General features: G+C 36.7%; 1 protein-coding gene across 1 annotated transcript; it reads left to right on the top strand.

Moving 5' to 3' along the window:
* Window positions 1-2,993: 2,993 nt before the first annotated feature.
* Window positions 2,994-15,144, top strand: LOC149224449 (uncharacterized). Its single transcript, XM_089388183.1, is given in 7 exon segments — window positions 2,994-3,288; window positions 13,544-13,683; window positions 14,087-14,230; window positions 14,399-14,505; window positions 14,617-14,746; window positions 14,861-14,915; window positions 15,131-15,144. Coding segments are annotated over 7 exon segments (885 nt in total).
* Window positions 15,145-15,858: the final 714 nt, after the last annotated feature.

Here is a 15,858-nt window from a genome sequence, read left to right on the forward strand (position 1 = left end):
TGAGTTTATGCCCAAATTGGGTGGTCTACACAACCAATCCACTAGAGAATTCTAGAGGTCTTTTCGCTATATGGAATCCCAAAATTTTCTCCCTTTTGGCTTACAAATCCTTCGTTGGCATCATTTTATCAGGATATTGTCGGTGTTATTTGACAAGATTTCGTATCCTTAATCTATATGCTCCATATGAAAATAGAAAATAATTCTAGAAGGTGGTAAAATTTTTATTGTAACTGTTTTTAATGCTGCAAAAAATGAATTTTTGTCACATCCACTTTGCTTATAGCCATCATCATTCATACCATGTCCAATCAAGTTGAAGCAACTTATTCATTCTATATCAGCAATATACAGATAGGAAGTGTTTTAGACTACACTCTTGCTTTCATGAGTGTAGCCTTGGACATGGTGCGTGATAAATGGGATCCAACTCTAAAGAAAGGTTTCATCGACATTACTTCCTCAAGAGATTTCTATTGGATTTATAGCAGCCTTCAATTTGTATTTTGTGGAGAGATGATTGAAGATTTAATAGGAAATCAACAACGATTTGGTGATTTAGTAGCTTGGGGAGGTTGTACAATAATATACTTGCTTTGTCAACAACTTCACTTTGACCTATTTGACTTTGTGTATAAAAATATTAATGTTGTAGAAGTGGAGAATGTAGTAATAACATATTTGACATCAAGAGAAACATCAAAACCAACGAATTATGGATAGGATCTGGAAAATGCAAAGAAGTCGAGAACATTGAACGATCACGTCTTCTCAATGCTAAAAGCACATTCTTCCCCTAAAGATAGAATTGATGTGCAATCAAGCAAATTGATGTCACACATATATTCTTGGATGTCTGTTATGGAATATAATAATAAGGCATTAGTTGGTATAAGGTTAAACATAGCACATCAAGCCCAATCATGTCACTTTCTTGGTGCTTTTTCTGCCTGTAGCCATTCAGGTTTACTTGATGAGAACTGACATTATTTTCAATGCATAAGTCAATATTATGGAATTTTCCCCAGAGCAATGCAATATGCCCTTGGTTAAACTTTACAGTCTAAGTGGGTGCATGAATGATGCATATGGTGTTATTGAAAATCTATCTTTCACAAGTATTTACAGTTCCTTGCTTTACGCCTGTAGAATGCATGGAAATATTGAGAAATCAGACATGGAGATGATGTAGGTAGAGTCCAAAATTTTGGTTTGGCCAGCTATCATTATCTTGTTTTATATATTATTAATTCTAAGCCCGATGAAAATTGTAATGTTGCAACATATAATTAACCCTAGTATATCTTTCAGTTATGCAAGTTGACATAAAGATAACTGTGACAATAGCTGGAATATTTAAGAACAATTGGATGGCATTAGAAAGGAGAATATCGAATTCTAATGTTGGAATGAAAGATGATGCAAACAAAAAGCTAATCCTAAAGGTTACAATTGAAATAATATTGAGGAAATCACTCAAATTTTAGGACTTCGTAAATGGTGGCACTCTGTTTAGAAAATATTTTTGGGAACAAAGGCCAAATTCTATTACACTAAATGCAAAATGTCGTGGGAGGTTTTAAATAAAATATTGAAGAATAAAATTGAAATCTAGTGGTCGGATATTATGAGATTGAAAGCAAATTTTCCAAAAAAAGGCCCTACTTCCCTCCATATTTAGATATAAAAAACTCCTTTGTTTTTTGAGACAGACAAATCCATAACTAAGTATTTCTCTACAACAAATCCATAACAAATCCATAACCGCATTGAACGGAGAAGTCTCTACAACTGTCTTATGAGGAGGACCTATACGCTATCAAAAGAGGTTCTAACTTTGAGTTTTCTTCCAAGTCTGGGTACTTGTCTATGATTTATGGCACATATGCAAGCCTTGAAAGTGTGATAATGCGCAAGAATAAACTCCTGCGATAAATACTCATTTGATTATAAGGACTTCTCTTACATTGATGTGAAAGTGTCAGCAAGGAAATTTGCAGATATCTTAACACAAAAACAAGCAATCACATTCCATTAAAATGCACTTAGCTTTACATATGCCCAAAAGCAGAGGAAATTACTAAGCTGGAATCCGATCCAAGAAAATGCCCCATATTATCATCCTATGCTTAGTAATGCTTACAAGGAAATGGGTTGGGTATGTGTTTAAAGTCTGTACAATAAAAAATAAAGAATCTAAAGGTAGCCCCAACAATCTGAATAGGCAACAGGATATCAGTTTACCAAGTCAATCTAATAATGTAGCACATATGGACTCATCTTGATATTGCTGCCTTGAGTTTACTGGCTATTTCACTTGTCAAAGCGAAGGATATTCCCTTCGATTATGTGTATACAATGGGCCAGTATCTTGAGCACTGAGGAATCAGATGAACACAGCTGATTTTATCTCTCTAGAGGTAGCACTGGTGTATTCTAGTTGTGTAAGTGTCATTTAATGAGGTTGCAACTTTTTACATATTACAAAAATACGTGAATAAATGGCAAGATCATAAACAACTACACAAACGGCAATTGTTTTCCATTGAGAAGAATCTATATACCCCTCTCAATGTCCTGCAAGGCAAGGACATGGATTGAAAAAAATATATATACTCTTCTCAAAATATTCCTAGTTCTCCAAGTTGCAACCGAGCCTCAAGAACTTAACAGTTGCGAAGCATTGAAACCCATATTCTTGTACTCTGGTTTTCATCATATGATTAAGACAATAAAAAACTATACAAACATATGTATCCTATTGATAAAATCGGTATACCCCTATCAAGGTCTTGCAATGCAAGATCGGCTAGATTCACCCAGTTTTGGGTTGCGGTGTAGATATCCGTATACTGCTCAGCCACAACCAGTATTTTTTCCTTCATCGCTGTCTTAGCAAGTGCAGAAGTGCCAAGAACAAAATTTTTATGATTTTTTGGAAGGTCAATAGTCACGGGTGTTTTAATATAATTTTAACCCTGAGATGACAGGTTATGACGAAATCTGCAACGACTGGGAATCCGGTAGGGTATACGACGGGATGTAATGATTCTCGCTGGAGTGGGAGGAAGCTGCTATGGTCCCTGTCTCTTCTACTTTCCTCGTTCTGCTATGATATCGCTTGTTGTGCGTCTTTTCTACTTTCCTCGTTCTGCTATGGTCCCTGTCTCTTCTACTTCCGTCTCTGCAATTCAAATGTTTGTGTGTGCGATCGCAAATCTTCCCCGTCCGCAGACGAAATGGCTAACCTTCACTCTACTCTCCACAAAAGAGATCTAATTTTTCAAGGTTTTTTACCCAAAGGATCCATCTCCCCTAATGATTCATAAGATATGCCCTAAGCATAATCATAACTTAAAAAAAAACTAAGAGCAGAGGGTCCCCTCAATCTCCACCAAAATTGGCATTAGGCGTACATGTGCCCCCTCTTGATCAATCATCTCCTCAAACCTTTGATTTGATGTGAAAACAACAAAAGCAATTCAGGGGAAGTTGAGATGCCTTTGAATTCATCCGCCCATTTTCAGTTATGATGGGCATGCAAGCAATGTCAAAGATGATTGCAGGGCAGGAACTGATCAAGGAAAACTCTTTGATAACCAAAGAAAGTGGGATGGTACGCCTCAATAGAGAAATGCCCTCCAAATACTAATACTAATGAAAATTGTTGTGCCCTCCATACAATGGAAAAATGGTTCAAAAGAAATTATTTTCGAGTTGAAGAGGTGACCCCAGCAACAACTTTTGTGCCCTCCATACAATCGAAAACCCAAGGAAAAACTGTTGCGCCCTCCATACAATCGAAAAATGATTGAAAAGAAATTATTTTCTAGTTGAGGAGGTGACCCCAGGAACAACTAAGGAGGTGCATGAGGTGGATATAGAGGAGGCTACTGAGGAGGCAGGAATGGCACTGGGGAGGATCCAGAAGCTAAAACATACATGAAAATTTTGCCTGCAGTTTCTACACCCTATCTTCAAGGAGCTATTTTTTAAGAAAACAAAGAGAAAGCTAAAACACATACCTGTTTTAGGAAAAGACTATGGAAGATCGGCCTCACAGAAAAATAGCAGTAAATGCAGAGCTAGTAAACCTGTCTTGGCGATTGCTCCTCCAAGCACACTGATCTGTCTGCTCAAAAGTTTCCCAAATCGCTGAATACCAGATATTTAGAGCCCAACTTGCCAAATATCATATAATAATATAAGACAGCTGGTTCAGAAAATAAGCTTTCCTACTGGGTGTGAACCTTGACAGTGACACCTTAATCAATCGTTGGAAGAGAATGTTCACGCGGTGGGACTTCGAGCCAAGGACATAAGAACAGCCGATTCGAGACGAGCCAAGCCCAGCCAAGGAGATAAGCGAAATTTTAAATTTTCCCACAAAATTTTAAATTTTCTCACAGAAAAGTTTGAACTACTTCATAATATTTTTTTAAAGATTCATTTGCCAGCAGTTCTATTAATTGAATTTTCCCACAAAATTTTGAATTTTCTCACAAAATTGTTTGAAAAGTCTTCATCATAATAATTTTTTAAATGTTCATTTGCCAGCAGTTCTATTAATTTGCGCATTTATTTTATTAATACAAACCATATAATATTAACTAACCTTTGCATCCTATAAATTATATAAACACACATTTGCATTCTATAAACCATTCACCTTAGAGGCACCAGGAAGTGGTTTTGTACAATGTGCATAATTTATATTATTGCTAAACCTTAAAAACCATTCATAGGCCCTAGGATGATAATGGTGTTTCTTCTTAGATGATGTCCAAGGCCCCAACAAAAGTCATCCTTGTTGGGAAAATCCTCACATTAACACCCATACAACATTTATATACCTATGGTTTATAATGCTGGCAAATAGTGCTCCTCATCACCTAATTGTGCAAAAAGCCCCAACTAACCTAGTCTAGGTTAGATGTCCTCGATATTAACATATTATCCTACATTATCCATTAGCTCATGGAGATAGAGGGTTCAAGGACTCTCACTTGATGGTTGGGGACTATAGTCCATTAAGAGGTCAAATGTCAGGCTAACTGTATTAAGGACACCTCAAGGTCAACCAACACTAATGCAATGTATTAGTTGTTCGTACATTGACCTATCAAAATGTCACAATATTGGGTAGTAGACATTAGTAAGTAGGACACTAGTCACCAACAAGAAACCTTGATAACGATAGAGTAATGATGTGATGAGTGGATGTGGACCCAGGGATACCGCATGTCAATTGTGTGGCAGTTGATTTGACATGCTAACGTCTCATTATGATGTGGCACCAATGTGGGTCTAGATGACATGGCATACCAATGTGGCAAGTGATGTGGCATGTTGACATGGCAATGGAAGGTTGACTTGGCACTGAGGTGTTGTATAGGTGGTATACATATAGTGACGACGTGGATGTTGGGATTTTGGATGTTAAGATATCAACTAATTAGTATCAATGACACTCTCTAGCCTCTTCCTGAGGGCCCGGTGGCTTGATAGCTCGACCATTGGCCTTTCAAGATATCAGGTATTGAGAAATTAGGGCTTCAATCTACAAGCTCGTCTGTATGTTAGGTGTCGAGTATCGAGATAACAAGTATGTATAGAGAATTAAGGAAAATCATGTGTTTCGTGTGAATTTGGGCAAGCTTAGAAGTCGGGTTGCAAACTACTGCAAGTGTCCTTATTTTTCTACAAGAAACAGTGTAATGTGAAGGTGAATATGCTAAACGTGATATTGGATGGCAATGATGCTAAGGAGAAGTTGGAAAATTTAAAAGTGCACCTATCCAAGATGTAAACTTCATTATTAATGATTTGTAAAGGAGTAGCTGGTTATATCTTTCATCTTACCGAATCTATCATTAGCTTTCCACATTCCATTAGTAACTCGTTATGCTTTTTCCTACCTCTTTTCTTTCCTAGAATTCTGGGAGCTAATCTCGATGTGTTTTTCATGGTTTTCACACCTTCGTTGCCCTGCCTTTCACTTTTTCCTTATCTGTCCAGCCCTATAGCCTGAGTTTTCCATAGGAACAGTTGTTGTACCCTATTAAATTCTTATGGCAGTAAAGAGTCTACCCCACTCATGGTCCCCTGTTTCAAGAATCCTTCCAGATCTAGGTGTTCCCTGTCAAGAATCTCCTGCAGTTCATGATCTTCCGTTTCCATCTCACTTTGGGTCATTTCTTGGTCCATCTCTGGTTATGCATCGCTCATCATAGTCTCTTTTTGTTTGATACTATCATGTGTTTGAGTTGTGTCTTCCTCTTTCTCCTTTTACCCTAGGCTTCCTTCCATTACCTGATCTATCTTTGTTATCTCTTCTTCTTCTTCTAGAACTTGGAACCTATTCAGATTAGTCTGTGGTCCTTCTATCTGCTGCTGCTTTAGCCCCCTCTTGCCCCCTTTTCCTTTATGAACCACTTTGTGAAAGCCTTCAGTATCTTTCTTTGTGTTCGCCTTACTTTTGTTCTCTATTTTGCTGAGAGGGTAGTTTCTAAATAGGTGCCCATGCTCATGGAATTTTCGGCATCTGAAAGGAATATGTTCATAGTCAACTGTTTGCACCCATTCTTCATCCAAAACTTCTAAAATGACCTCATCCAGAAGAGCTCCAAAGAGATCCATCTCCACACATATTCTTGCGAAGGAAGTGTACTTACCCTTCTTGGTGGCTTCAGAAGTTTTGACAAAATGCCCTAACTTGTTTCCTATAGCAGATAACGATTCCGTTTGCCAGTAATCAAGGGGTAACGAGTAGAGTCTTACCCAGACCGGGACAGAAGTGAATGTTTCTCTCTCAGGGACAAAGTTCATCATCCACGGTCGCATATAAAGGCCTGCTGCTGCATAGAAGTAGGGCCCTCCTTCAAACACTTTGTCTTTGTCCTCAATATTTGTGAAGACTACCATAAAGAAACCCTTAGACCCAAGATGTAGGTCAATGCTTCCTTTTGGTTTCCAGTTATATTTAATCCATGACTGTAAAGCTTTTTTAGTGGGCCATACTCCCATGAATTTACAAATGATAGCATATGTCCTCATGTGGTCTCTATGTGCCTGCAGAGCAAGATCATTTAAAACTACTCTGGGAGTGACCTCAACTTTCGGTTTACATGGCCCTTTTTGTGCTTTGTTATTCACTCCCTGTTCCTTGTCTTCTTGCTCATTTTCCTTGTTGATGTTATTCTCCTTTGTCTTATTTGAATCTTGTTCCTCTTCTATAATCCTTGTCCCCTCACCTGAAGGACCTATGACACTCTCTAATGGTTTCTTTCCTCAACTAGCCATTGCCTGCCTATAAGAGGGAGTGGAGCTCCCTCCCCTGCGTGCTTCCATGGAAACTCCCACGAACTCTTGCAAACCCTAACACTTCCAGGAAACTCCCCGCAATTTTCAACTAATCACTAAATTTAGAATGCATGGCAGATTAGTCTATTCTTTCCCAATTCTCAACATGCTACAAATCTAATAAATTTTATACTTAATATTAATTTAAAATTTAAATATAATCCTAGTGTATTACGTATGGCATAAGAAAATAATATGAAGTTTTATCAGCCAATTTCCTTCCTTATATTTATTTGTAGTCATCATTATGTTTTTTACCCTTTTGCATATATTGGGCCCTTCATTTTGAGCTTGTTGGAGCACGAACATTGGTTCAACACTAGGAATATGCCTCCTCCACTCATTCTTAGTGTATTGTTTGGCTTTGAGAGCATCAAATTAGTCTTTTCTAACCAACATCCATAATTAGTGTATTGTTTGGCGTTCAAAGCATCAGATTAGTCATTTCTAACCAACATCCATACTTAGTGTATTGTTTGGCGTTCAAAGCATCAGATTAGTCATTTCTAACCAACATCCATATATTTTTTCTAGAATATTTCATTCCCTAGAAGTTTTTGGTAAAATTTCTCAAAAATTATATAGTAGAAAAGTTCTCACATCACACATCAAACCAAAAGGATACAAAACAACACACACACTTCTATGTACAAGGTACAATCACAACTCAATCAAAACAATCATGTCAATGTGTGCCTATTTTGGACACAAGAAAAGGATTCTCATACATGAACTCAGGGAGGAGTTGAGGTACCATATGGTGTGCCATGATGGGGCCATGCCATACAAATTTTAACTATGAGACTCCTAAAGATTGATGATAACAAGGAAAACCTAGAATCATAGTGTTATTAGGAATAACCAGAGCTGAGAGGACATAAAAGGTGAGTGGTCTTGTGAGCTACTATGGCTCCATGACAAGGACTACGAAGACATAAAGGGGTGACAAGAAATTCATTGAATGATGGATGTGTGTTTAACAATTCACTGGAAAGTTCAACATTAGAAACCAAAAACGTTACCTGGTCCAAGGGTGACACTTCCAAGGATGGCTGAGAAAATGCCCCCTAGGTTAATTCGAGATTTAGTTTACCAATCTCTACTTTTTCCCATTTGGGGAGACTAGAGGTATCAAGACGCATAATCTCCCTAGGATTGTCAATAGGTGAATCCATGACCTCCATGATGAATTTTTCCATAGGAAATTTGTCATTAGGGAGTCATGTTCAATAGGCAGAGTGACAACCCATGTGGTAAAATGATCCTAGTCATATTCCAAGGGATCTACCCCTCTAATAGTAGTCAATAAGGATTTGCGCTACATGAGGCGGGACTGAAAATCCTCTAAGGAAGACATGACACATGATGCTTCGACTAACTCTTCAATAATACTATAATGTTGGGAAGCACGCGCATTAGGATTGTTTGTTAACTTTTGGAATACACTGTTAGGCAGGTGATATAGCAGTTCCATATGCTTATCTGATCTGAGAGATCTAGTGGAAGTGAAAGGGGTGGTCAAGTCCTTAGAAGTAGAACTTGACTCAGGAGGGTCATATGATTTTTCTCTCATGGTAAAATAAATGTGAGAATTAACATGAGGACCTACGCATTGTTATTAGGACCATATTACCATTTCCCCACATTACCCATAGGAGGAGGTGGAGAATCTTGTACAACCATTTGTTGTTATGGCAACACTTTTGATGGATTTTACTCATTGTTAACTAGATTTATTATTTCTTTGTGACTGAAGTTGAAAAGTGGAAATACAAAATATTTAATAAATGAGTAAATATTATTTCAAGGGTGTTACCAAGCATATTGCTTGAGGTTGTATATGAGACAAGTATATATTGCTAGAAGAATAGAGATTGAAAGACAAAAAGTGTAGCAATAGGCATCAACATATAACATGAAAAATTTCAAACACTTTTCAATAGGAATTAACCACTAAAGGGAAATAAACATTGTCCATACAACATACGTGGGGAAAATATTTGCTTTGTAGGTGTTGTATTGAAGTGGCTTGGGAGCTTATACATGGACCATGAGCATTATCTTACACCTCTTTTAGGCCCTCAGGGACTAGTTTTCATCCTTGAAAAATGTTCAAGGGCCTAAGAACCATCCCTTAGATGGTCTCCATGAGCACCACTAGGCCAACTATTCACCTTAGAGGCATTGGGGGGTGGTTTTGTACCATGTGCATAGTCTGTATTATTACTAAGCCTTAAAAACCACTCGTACTAGGCCCTAGGATGATAATGGTGTTTCTCCTTAGATGATGTCCAAGGACCCAAACAAAGCCATCCTTGTGGGGCAAAATTATCCTCACATTAACACCCATACACCATCTATATACCTATGGTTTATAATGATGGAAAATAGTGCTCCCCATCACCTAATTGTGCAAAAATCCCCAACTAACCTAGATGCCATGTCAAACATGTCCTCTATATTAGCATATCAACCTACATTATCCATTATCTCATGGAGATAGAGGGTTCAAGGACTCTCACTTGATGGTTGGGGACTATAGTCCATCGAGAGGTCAAATGTTGGGCTAACTGTGTTAAGGACACCTCAAGGTCAACCAACACTAATGCAATGTATTAGTTGTTGGTACATCAACCTATCAAAATGTCACAATATTGGGTAGTAGACATTAGTAAGTAGGACACTAGTCACCAACAAGAAACCTTGGTATCGATAGAGTAATGATGTGGTGAGTGGACGTGGATCCGGGGATACCACAGTCAATTGTGTGGCAGTTGATTTGACATGCTAACATCTCATTATGATGTGGCACCAATGTGGGTCTAGATGACATGGCATACCAATGTGGCAAGTGATGTGGCATGTTGACATGGCAATGGAAGGTTGACTAGGCACCAAGGTGATGTCTAGGTGGTAACCATATAGTGATGACATGGATGTTGGGCTTTTGGATGTTAATATATCAGCTAATTAGTATCAATGACACTCTTTAGCCTCTTCCGAGGGCCCGATCGCTTGATAGCCCGACCATTGGCCTTTCAAGATATCGAGTATTGAGACATTAGGGCTTCAATCTACAAGCTCGTCTGTATGTTAGGTGTTGAGTATCGAGACAGTAAGTATGTATAGAGAATTAAGTGTCCTAGGGGGATAGCGGCTTAGTGATCTGGCAGATGGATAAGGTAGATGATGGAAAGGTAACTGTGTTAATTGATGACCCATTGTTTGGTTATGTGAAGACCGAGTAAGCAAGTTTTAAACTAATGTGATATTTCCCAAGTGGTCGATAGTGGATATAATAGCCAAATTAATTGAATAGGTAAGCTATCGTGGAAGTTGATATGCCATTTTATAATGGTGACATGTGGGCAAAGGACTGCCACGTGCTTGACAAGAAGCAAATAAATATGTATAAGAGAGAAGTTACAATATAAACTTGAATAATACCAAAGGTCAAATAAAACACCTTTTCTTAGACTATACAAAATGAGAATTTGTAAACAAGAAACTAGGATCCCATCTTATTGTTTATATCATTGCTAAAATGAACATGGCCTAATTATTTAATATCTCTTGTAATGGAACCAAAGTTATGTATCACATGAATAGTTATAGGTAAGAATTCCTATAAATGATCTTGATTACTATGTCACATATTGAAATCTTTAATTTCACAAATAGTTTCATCATTTGTAATATATCAAATAACTATGACTTTAGGCAACACTTTTGATGGATTTTACTCATCGTTAACTAGATTTATTATTTCTTTGTCACTCAAGTTGAAAAGTGGAAATACAAAATATTTAATAAATGAGAGTAAATATTATTTCAAGGGTGTTATCATTGTTGTTTTCAAATTTGCATCTGCTACAGTAGCAGTCATGAATGCCCCATTCTTTCAACATCTGCTTCCTTTCTGAAAAGGGGTGGATTGCAGAGATGTAAGGAAAAGTGATCTCATCACCAGCTTTCATATCCCTCACTGCAATCACGAACATGGAAAACTTATTAGTAAATGTAAGTGCCCATACTGCCAAAAGATCTAGGAGCCATTCTTGGTGCCATAATGACTGGAAAAATTACCAACTTCTAATCAAAAAGGTGTTAAGAAATATACACAATTGGTTGAACATGGAGTGAGAAGAAACATGTCCCATAATGCAATAAATTAAAATGTCAAGAAGATGAAAACCTGTGTGAAAATGGTCAATATTAATACATTTTATGTGAGAGTTAAAATATCATATCTAGCATTTAATACAAATTTGTAAAGAATGAAAGTTGCAATTTACCAAAAAGTAAACTAGCTCTACCCCAACTTATCCTTGAGTAATGGATTGTGCATAGCTCAGATTTTTATTACAGTAATTAAAAATTTAGAAAAAAGCTAGAAGTAATCGTAAAATACACCATCCTAAATATGTGCAAGAATTTCAAATTCAGACAAAAACTACAGCTGATCTAGAAAATGACCCACTGGCTAAGAATAAGCATATTTCTGTCCACAAGACCATCATTGACATACACAGCCAAAACCAAAAATCTTAACATTTTTAAGTGTCCATGAGACTTTAGTTTGTCTAATCAATGATATACATTGAACACTTGATCATGTATAATTGGAACTTGACATTGTAAGTCCTACAGATTAGCACAAGTTCAGTATTGTACTTATGAAAAGAGAAGATAAGGTGTGGAATGTTAGTAGTTGCGTGCAAGACAAAACTACACTCGTAGTTTCCTACAAAGGATTCCCTGCTAATTTTTGCCATTGGACATTGTATCAGCAAAATTATGTATGCAAATCATTTGCTTAAAACTTCAAATTTCAGATAATGTACACATAAAACAGAGAGAACGAGAGATGACAATAATCAATGTTGAAAAATCTACAAATTCTTCTGATATTTCCAATTTTTCCTGAGTTTTTCAGGGTGCCAATGTTTCCAATATGTTCTGAGCTTTCAGTCCAAGTTTATGTGTGCTGATATTTTCCAATGATTTCCAATATCTTCCTCTATATTTCAGATAAGTTTATTTCTAGAGCATTGGCAATATATTCCCTTTGCAAGACTGATAATAATATTAACTTTATTATTTGGAAAGTTCATCCACCCTTGTAGGGTTACATATGTTTTTAGATGTCAATATTGTATTCAATTGCAACTTCATAAAACTAACCTTTCAACTTCCAAACTTGACACCTTATATGCCTACCTAAAAAGCCACTGCTTATTACATGTATTAATTTACACAAGTCCTATAAAAAGGTGACCATCATAATCTATTAGTAATTACCCACCTTAATTCATACATAGTCAGCCAGTAGGACAACAAATAGTTAACTCCTCTGTTTCACCCATAGATCCAATTTAAGGCATTGATCTTATTGATTGGGTGAGGTATTCTAAAGGAATCTTCTCATAGCCATCAAGGAGGTAGCTGGGCTTAAAGAGTGGGGATTTGGGCGACAGTGGGCCCTCATCTTGTGTGTGTCAATCAGAGTAGGTTGCATGGACCTCAACAACCCTACTGATTTGATTAGAGACAGGGATAAAACTTTTTAAAGGGAGGGCATGCTGTGTACCTCACCACATAAGCTTTTAGACATTACATAATATAAATAAGTTATTTTGTCTGTAAGCTCATAATTTTGTAATAATGTTCTTGTCTTAGGTATTTATAATACCATATTTTGATATCTGTAAAATGCCATTGTTGTGTAATAAGGGTCTTATCACTTTTATTAGTAACTAGAGATTTTAAGTTTTAGGGTTTCCACCTCATTTGGTATAAAGAGTCCCCTTTCATTTGTAACATTTATCATTTCAGAAATACAATCAAAAATTTCCTTTGGAGAATATTTGTCCATTAATCCTGATTTGCAAGTGCAATCCACCCATTGGGTGTGCAGGTGCCTCCACTAGTTTCATTCTTTTCTTTTTTCTATCTTTTGAGTTTCACTCCTATCATATTTCTGTTGTTATTTTCAGTTCCTTGGGTAGTTCCAATGATAGATTCTTTTTTGGATACAACCATAATGCATTCGATGTAGTACTTTGTCACACACTTGCATCTTTTCTCCTTCATTAGTTTTGCTATATTTTTATGATTAATAACTAGCTAGCAAGAAGTATGAATTTTGAATAAAATGGGGTTTTTCTAATTTGTTTGTGAGTGTCAATTTCTGAAATAACAACTTATTTTTCTTTGCAGCTCCTGAAGCACTTCCCAAAGGATTTGGTGTCACTGAAAAGAACCCAGGTGCTTTTCTTTTACATTGGCCGACCTGATATTTCTCTTCAACTTGTAGAGCAGGTATTGCTTCCCCTTTCTGTCAGGTATATGTCTAATACGCATTCTGAAGACCTTGACATGGTATATAAGTTTTAGAGACCTATTATATTTATTATTAATCTAATTGAATGGTATTTCAAAAAACAGATGGTGTATCTCATAAAGATGCAAGATGATTAAACTCATACGGGGTTTTCTATGGAAATGAGAATTGCTTTGGTGAGCAGTTAAGAAAGATATTCTTTCATTTCCTTCTAGGTTTTTTTTATCTACTATGCATGCCAGAAAGAATTAAACAATCAATAGAATTTAGCCTGTAACAGGAGTCGGGACATTTCTCTTACACTCTACCTTTCAATCTGAAAATTATATGTTCAGAAGAGTCTGAGATTTTCTATTCATAGATTCTGACTTATCAAGGCAGGTTTTGCCAGCAAAGCAAGGTGAAAACTATATATATGGAATGCTTTAATTTTCTTTACTGGAGGTTGGGTGAATGTGGGATGCAGAATTGGCTTCAAGGAAAGGCTTGACAATCAAAAGTGATGACCCATGGTCTCAGCATGCGGTGTGTGCCAAAAAACAGCAGACACTTAGCACGCTGTATTTTAAATTTTTATCCAAGATTGATGGCTTATCTTTTGCACTGCAATTGAAAAATAGTATTTTGTTTTGGTTGGGGGCACCTACTTTATTTGTGTTAATCATTTTACAACATGTCTTTGATCTCCATTAGTTTTTGGTACAACTATGTCATGTGTTTCAGCATGAATGTCGCTTTAAGGAGGCAGTCCAATTTATGAAAACATGTTTGGATTCATGGAATGCTTGCTGTTCATTCATGTGAAGTAGTCTTTTCCCTCTTCTATCACTGTTCAGTGATCCATACATTACAGATGGCAGGTAGTTTGCAAAGTGGGTTCGATCAAGCATTGACATATTTTATGGTGCCAGGTATACTCACAATTGGTGGCATCTAGCGTTATGTTACTTGGAAGGCCATGCACATTTGAGTAAAGTGCTCCATATATATGACTCCCATATCTTGGCTTCTTTGCAAAGAGAGAATATTGATCCTTCACACGTCATGATTACTTCTCCATTTTTGCTAAATTGGGAGAGTGACCTGGTCTAAGATATTCTTAAGATTACTTGCTCTTGGTTTTCATTTGCAATCGGCTGTCTTTTGGGTTCTCAGGTTTACTTGAATGCTCTAGGGTTGCTGTTGAATATTCATGTGCATGGACATTCCGGTATTATTGATGATAGAATGAGAGATCTTTCATATCACCTTCTGGATCAACTGAGTACTTACAATCATGATATACATATTGGAAATGCATGGTCCAAAAGGTTTATGCTGATGTTTGATAAGTTAATTGCTTCACCTTGTCCTATCTTATTCTGAATAAATGTGATTTAAAACACTAGATGAGATTATGACTATAACAGACATTTACCTATGCAGATTTGACTTCATGATTTATATATTAGACCAAACAATCAAATGGGATTGACATGTAAATATCAGAAAGAATTATATAGCCATACAAAACAGTCACCAGAGAAAGGGGCTTTTTAGAAACATGGGAAAAATAGACTACAAATGGATGAAAAGACTATTGTTTGAGTGAGAAGTTAAGAATGATTTAAGTGTTGCAACCCCAAAACCTCAGTCAATATTAAATTGACATCATGAAGTAAGAAGAGGTAGCATAGCACATCTAGAAAAGAATAAATATTTACATAAGAAAGACACGTTATCCAAGATAAGAAAGGCTAACTCAGACCGAAAATGCAGCTTGCAATGAATTGTGATCAAGGCTGGCATCAAATCACAGTGCTGAAATTGAGATGACCAGGGAAGAAGCTCCAGTCACTGGACAATGTAAAACATGGCTAACAACCATGAATGCAACTTCTAAAGTGAATGTGATCAGAATTCATTTCCACAACATACGTTTATGAACACCCAACTGCCAGAGTGATACTAGTAGATCATGAAAAACATGAAATCTGGAGAAGTAATTGCGCTCAAAAGTTTGTGTCTATGCAATATATTAAAATACAAAACACATTTAATAATAAAGGAGACTAGAAGCAACTAATAGTTTGAGTTGGTAGCAGGTAGCTCTTTAAAGCCGAGACATGAACAGCATCCCTAAACTGATATGGTCTAGAGCCTCTCCTTCTTTC

This window comes from Pinus tabuliformis, chromosome Q, assembly GCF_031772625.1.
Source record: "Pinus tabuliformis cultivar Carrire ecotype Pingquan chromosome Q, CPIR1, whole genome shotgun sequence".
NCBI lineage: Eukaryota > Viridiplantae > Streptophyta > Pinopsida > Pinales > Pinaceae > Pinus > Pinus tabuliformis.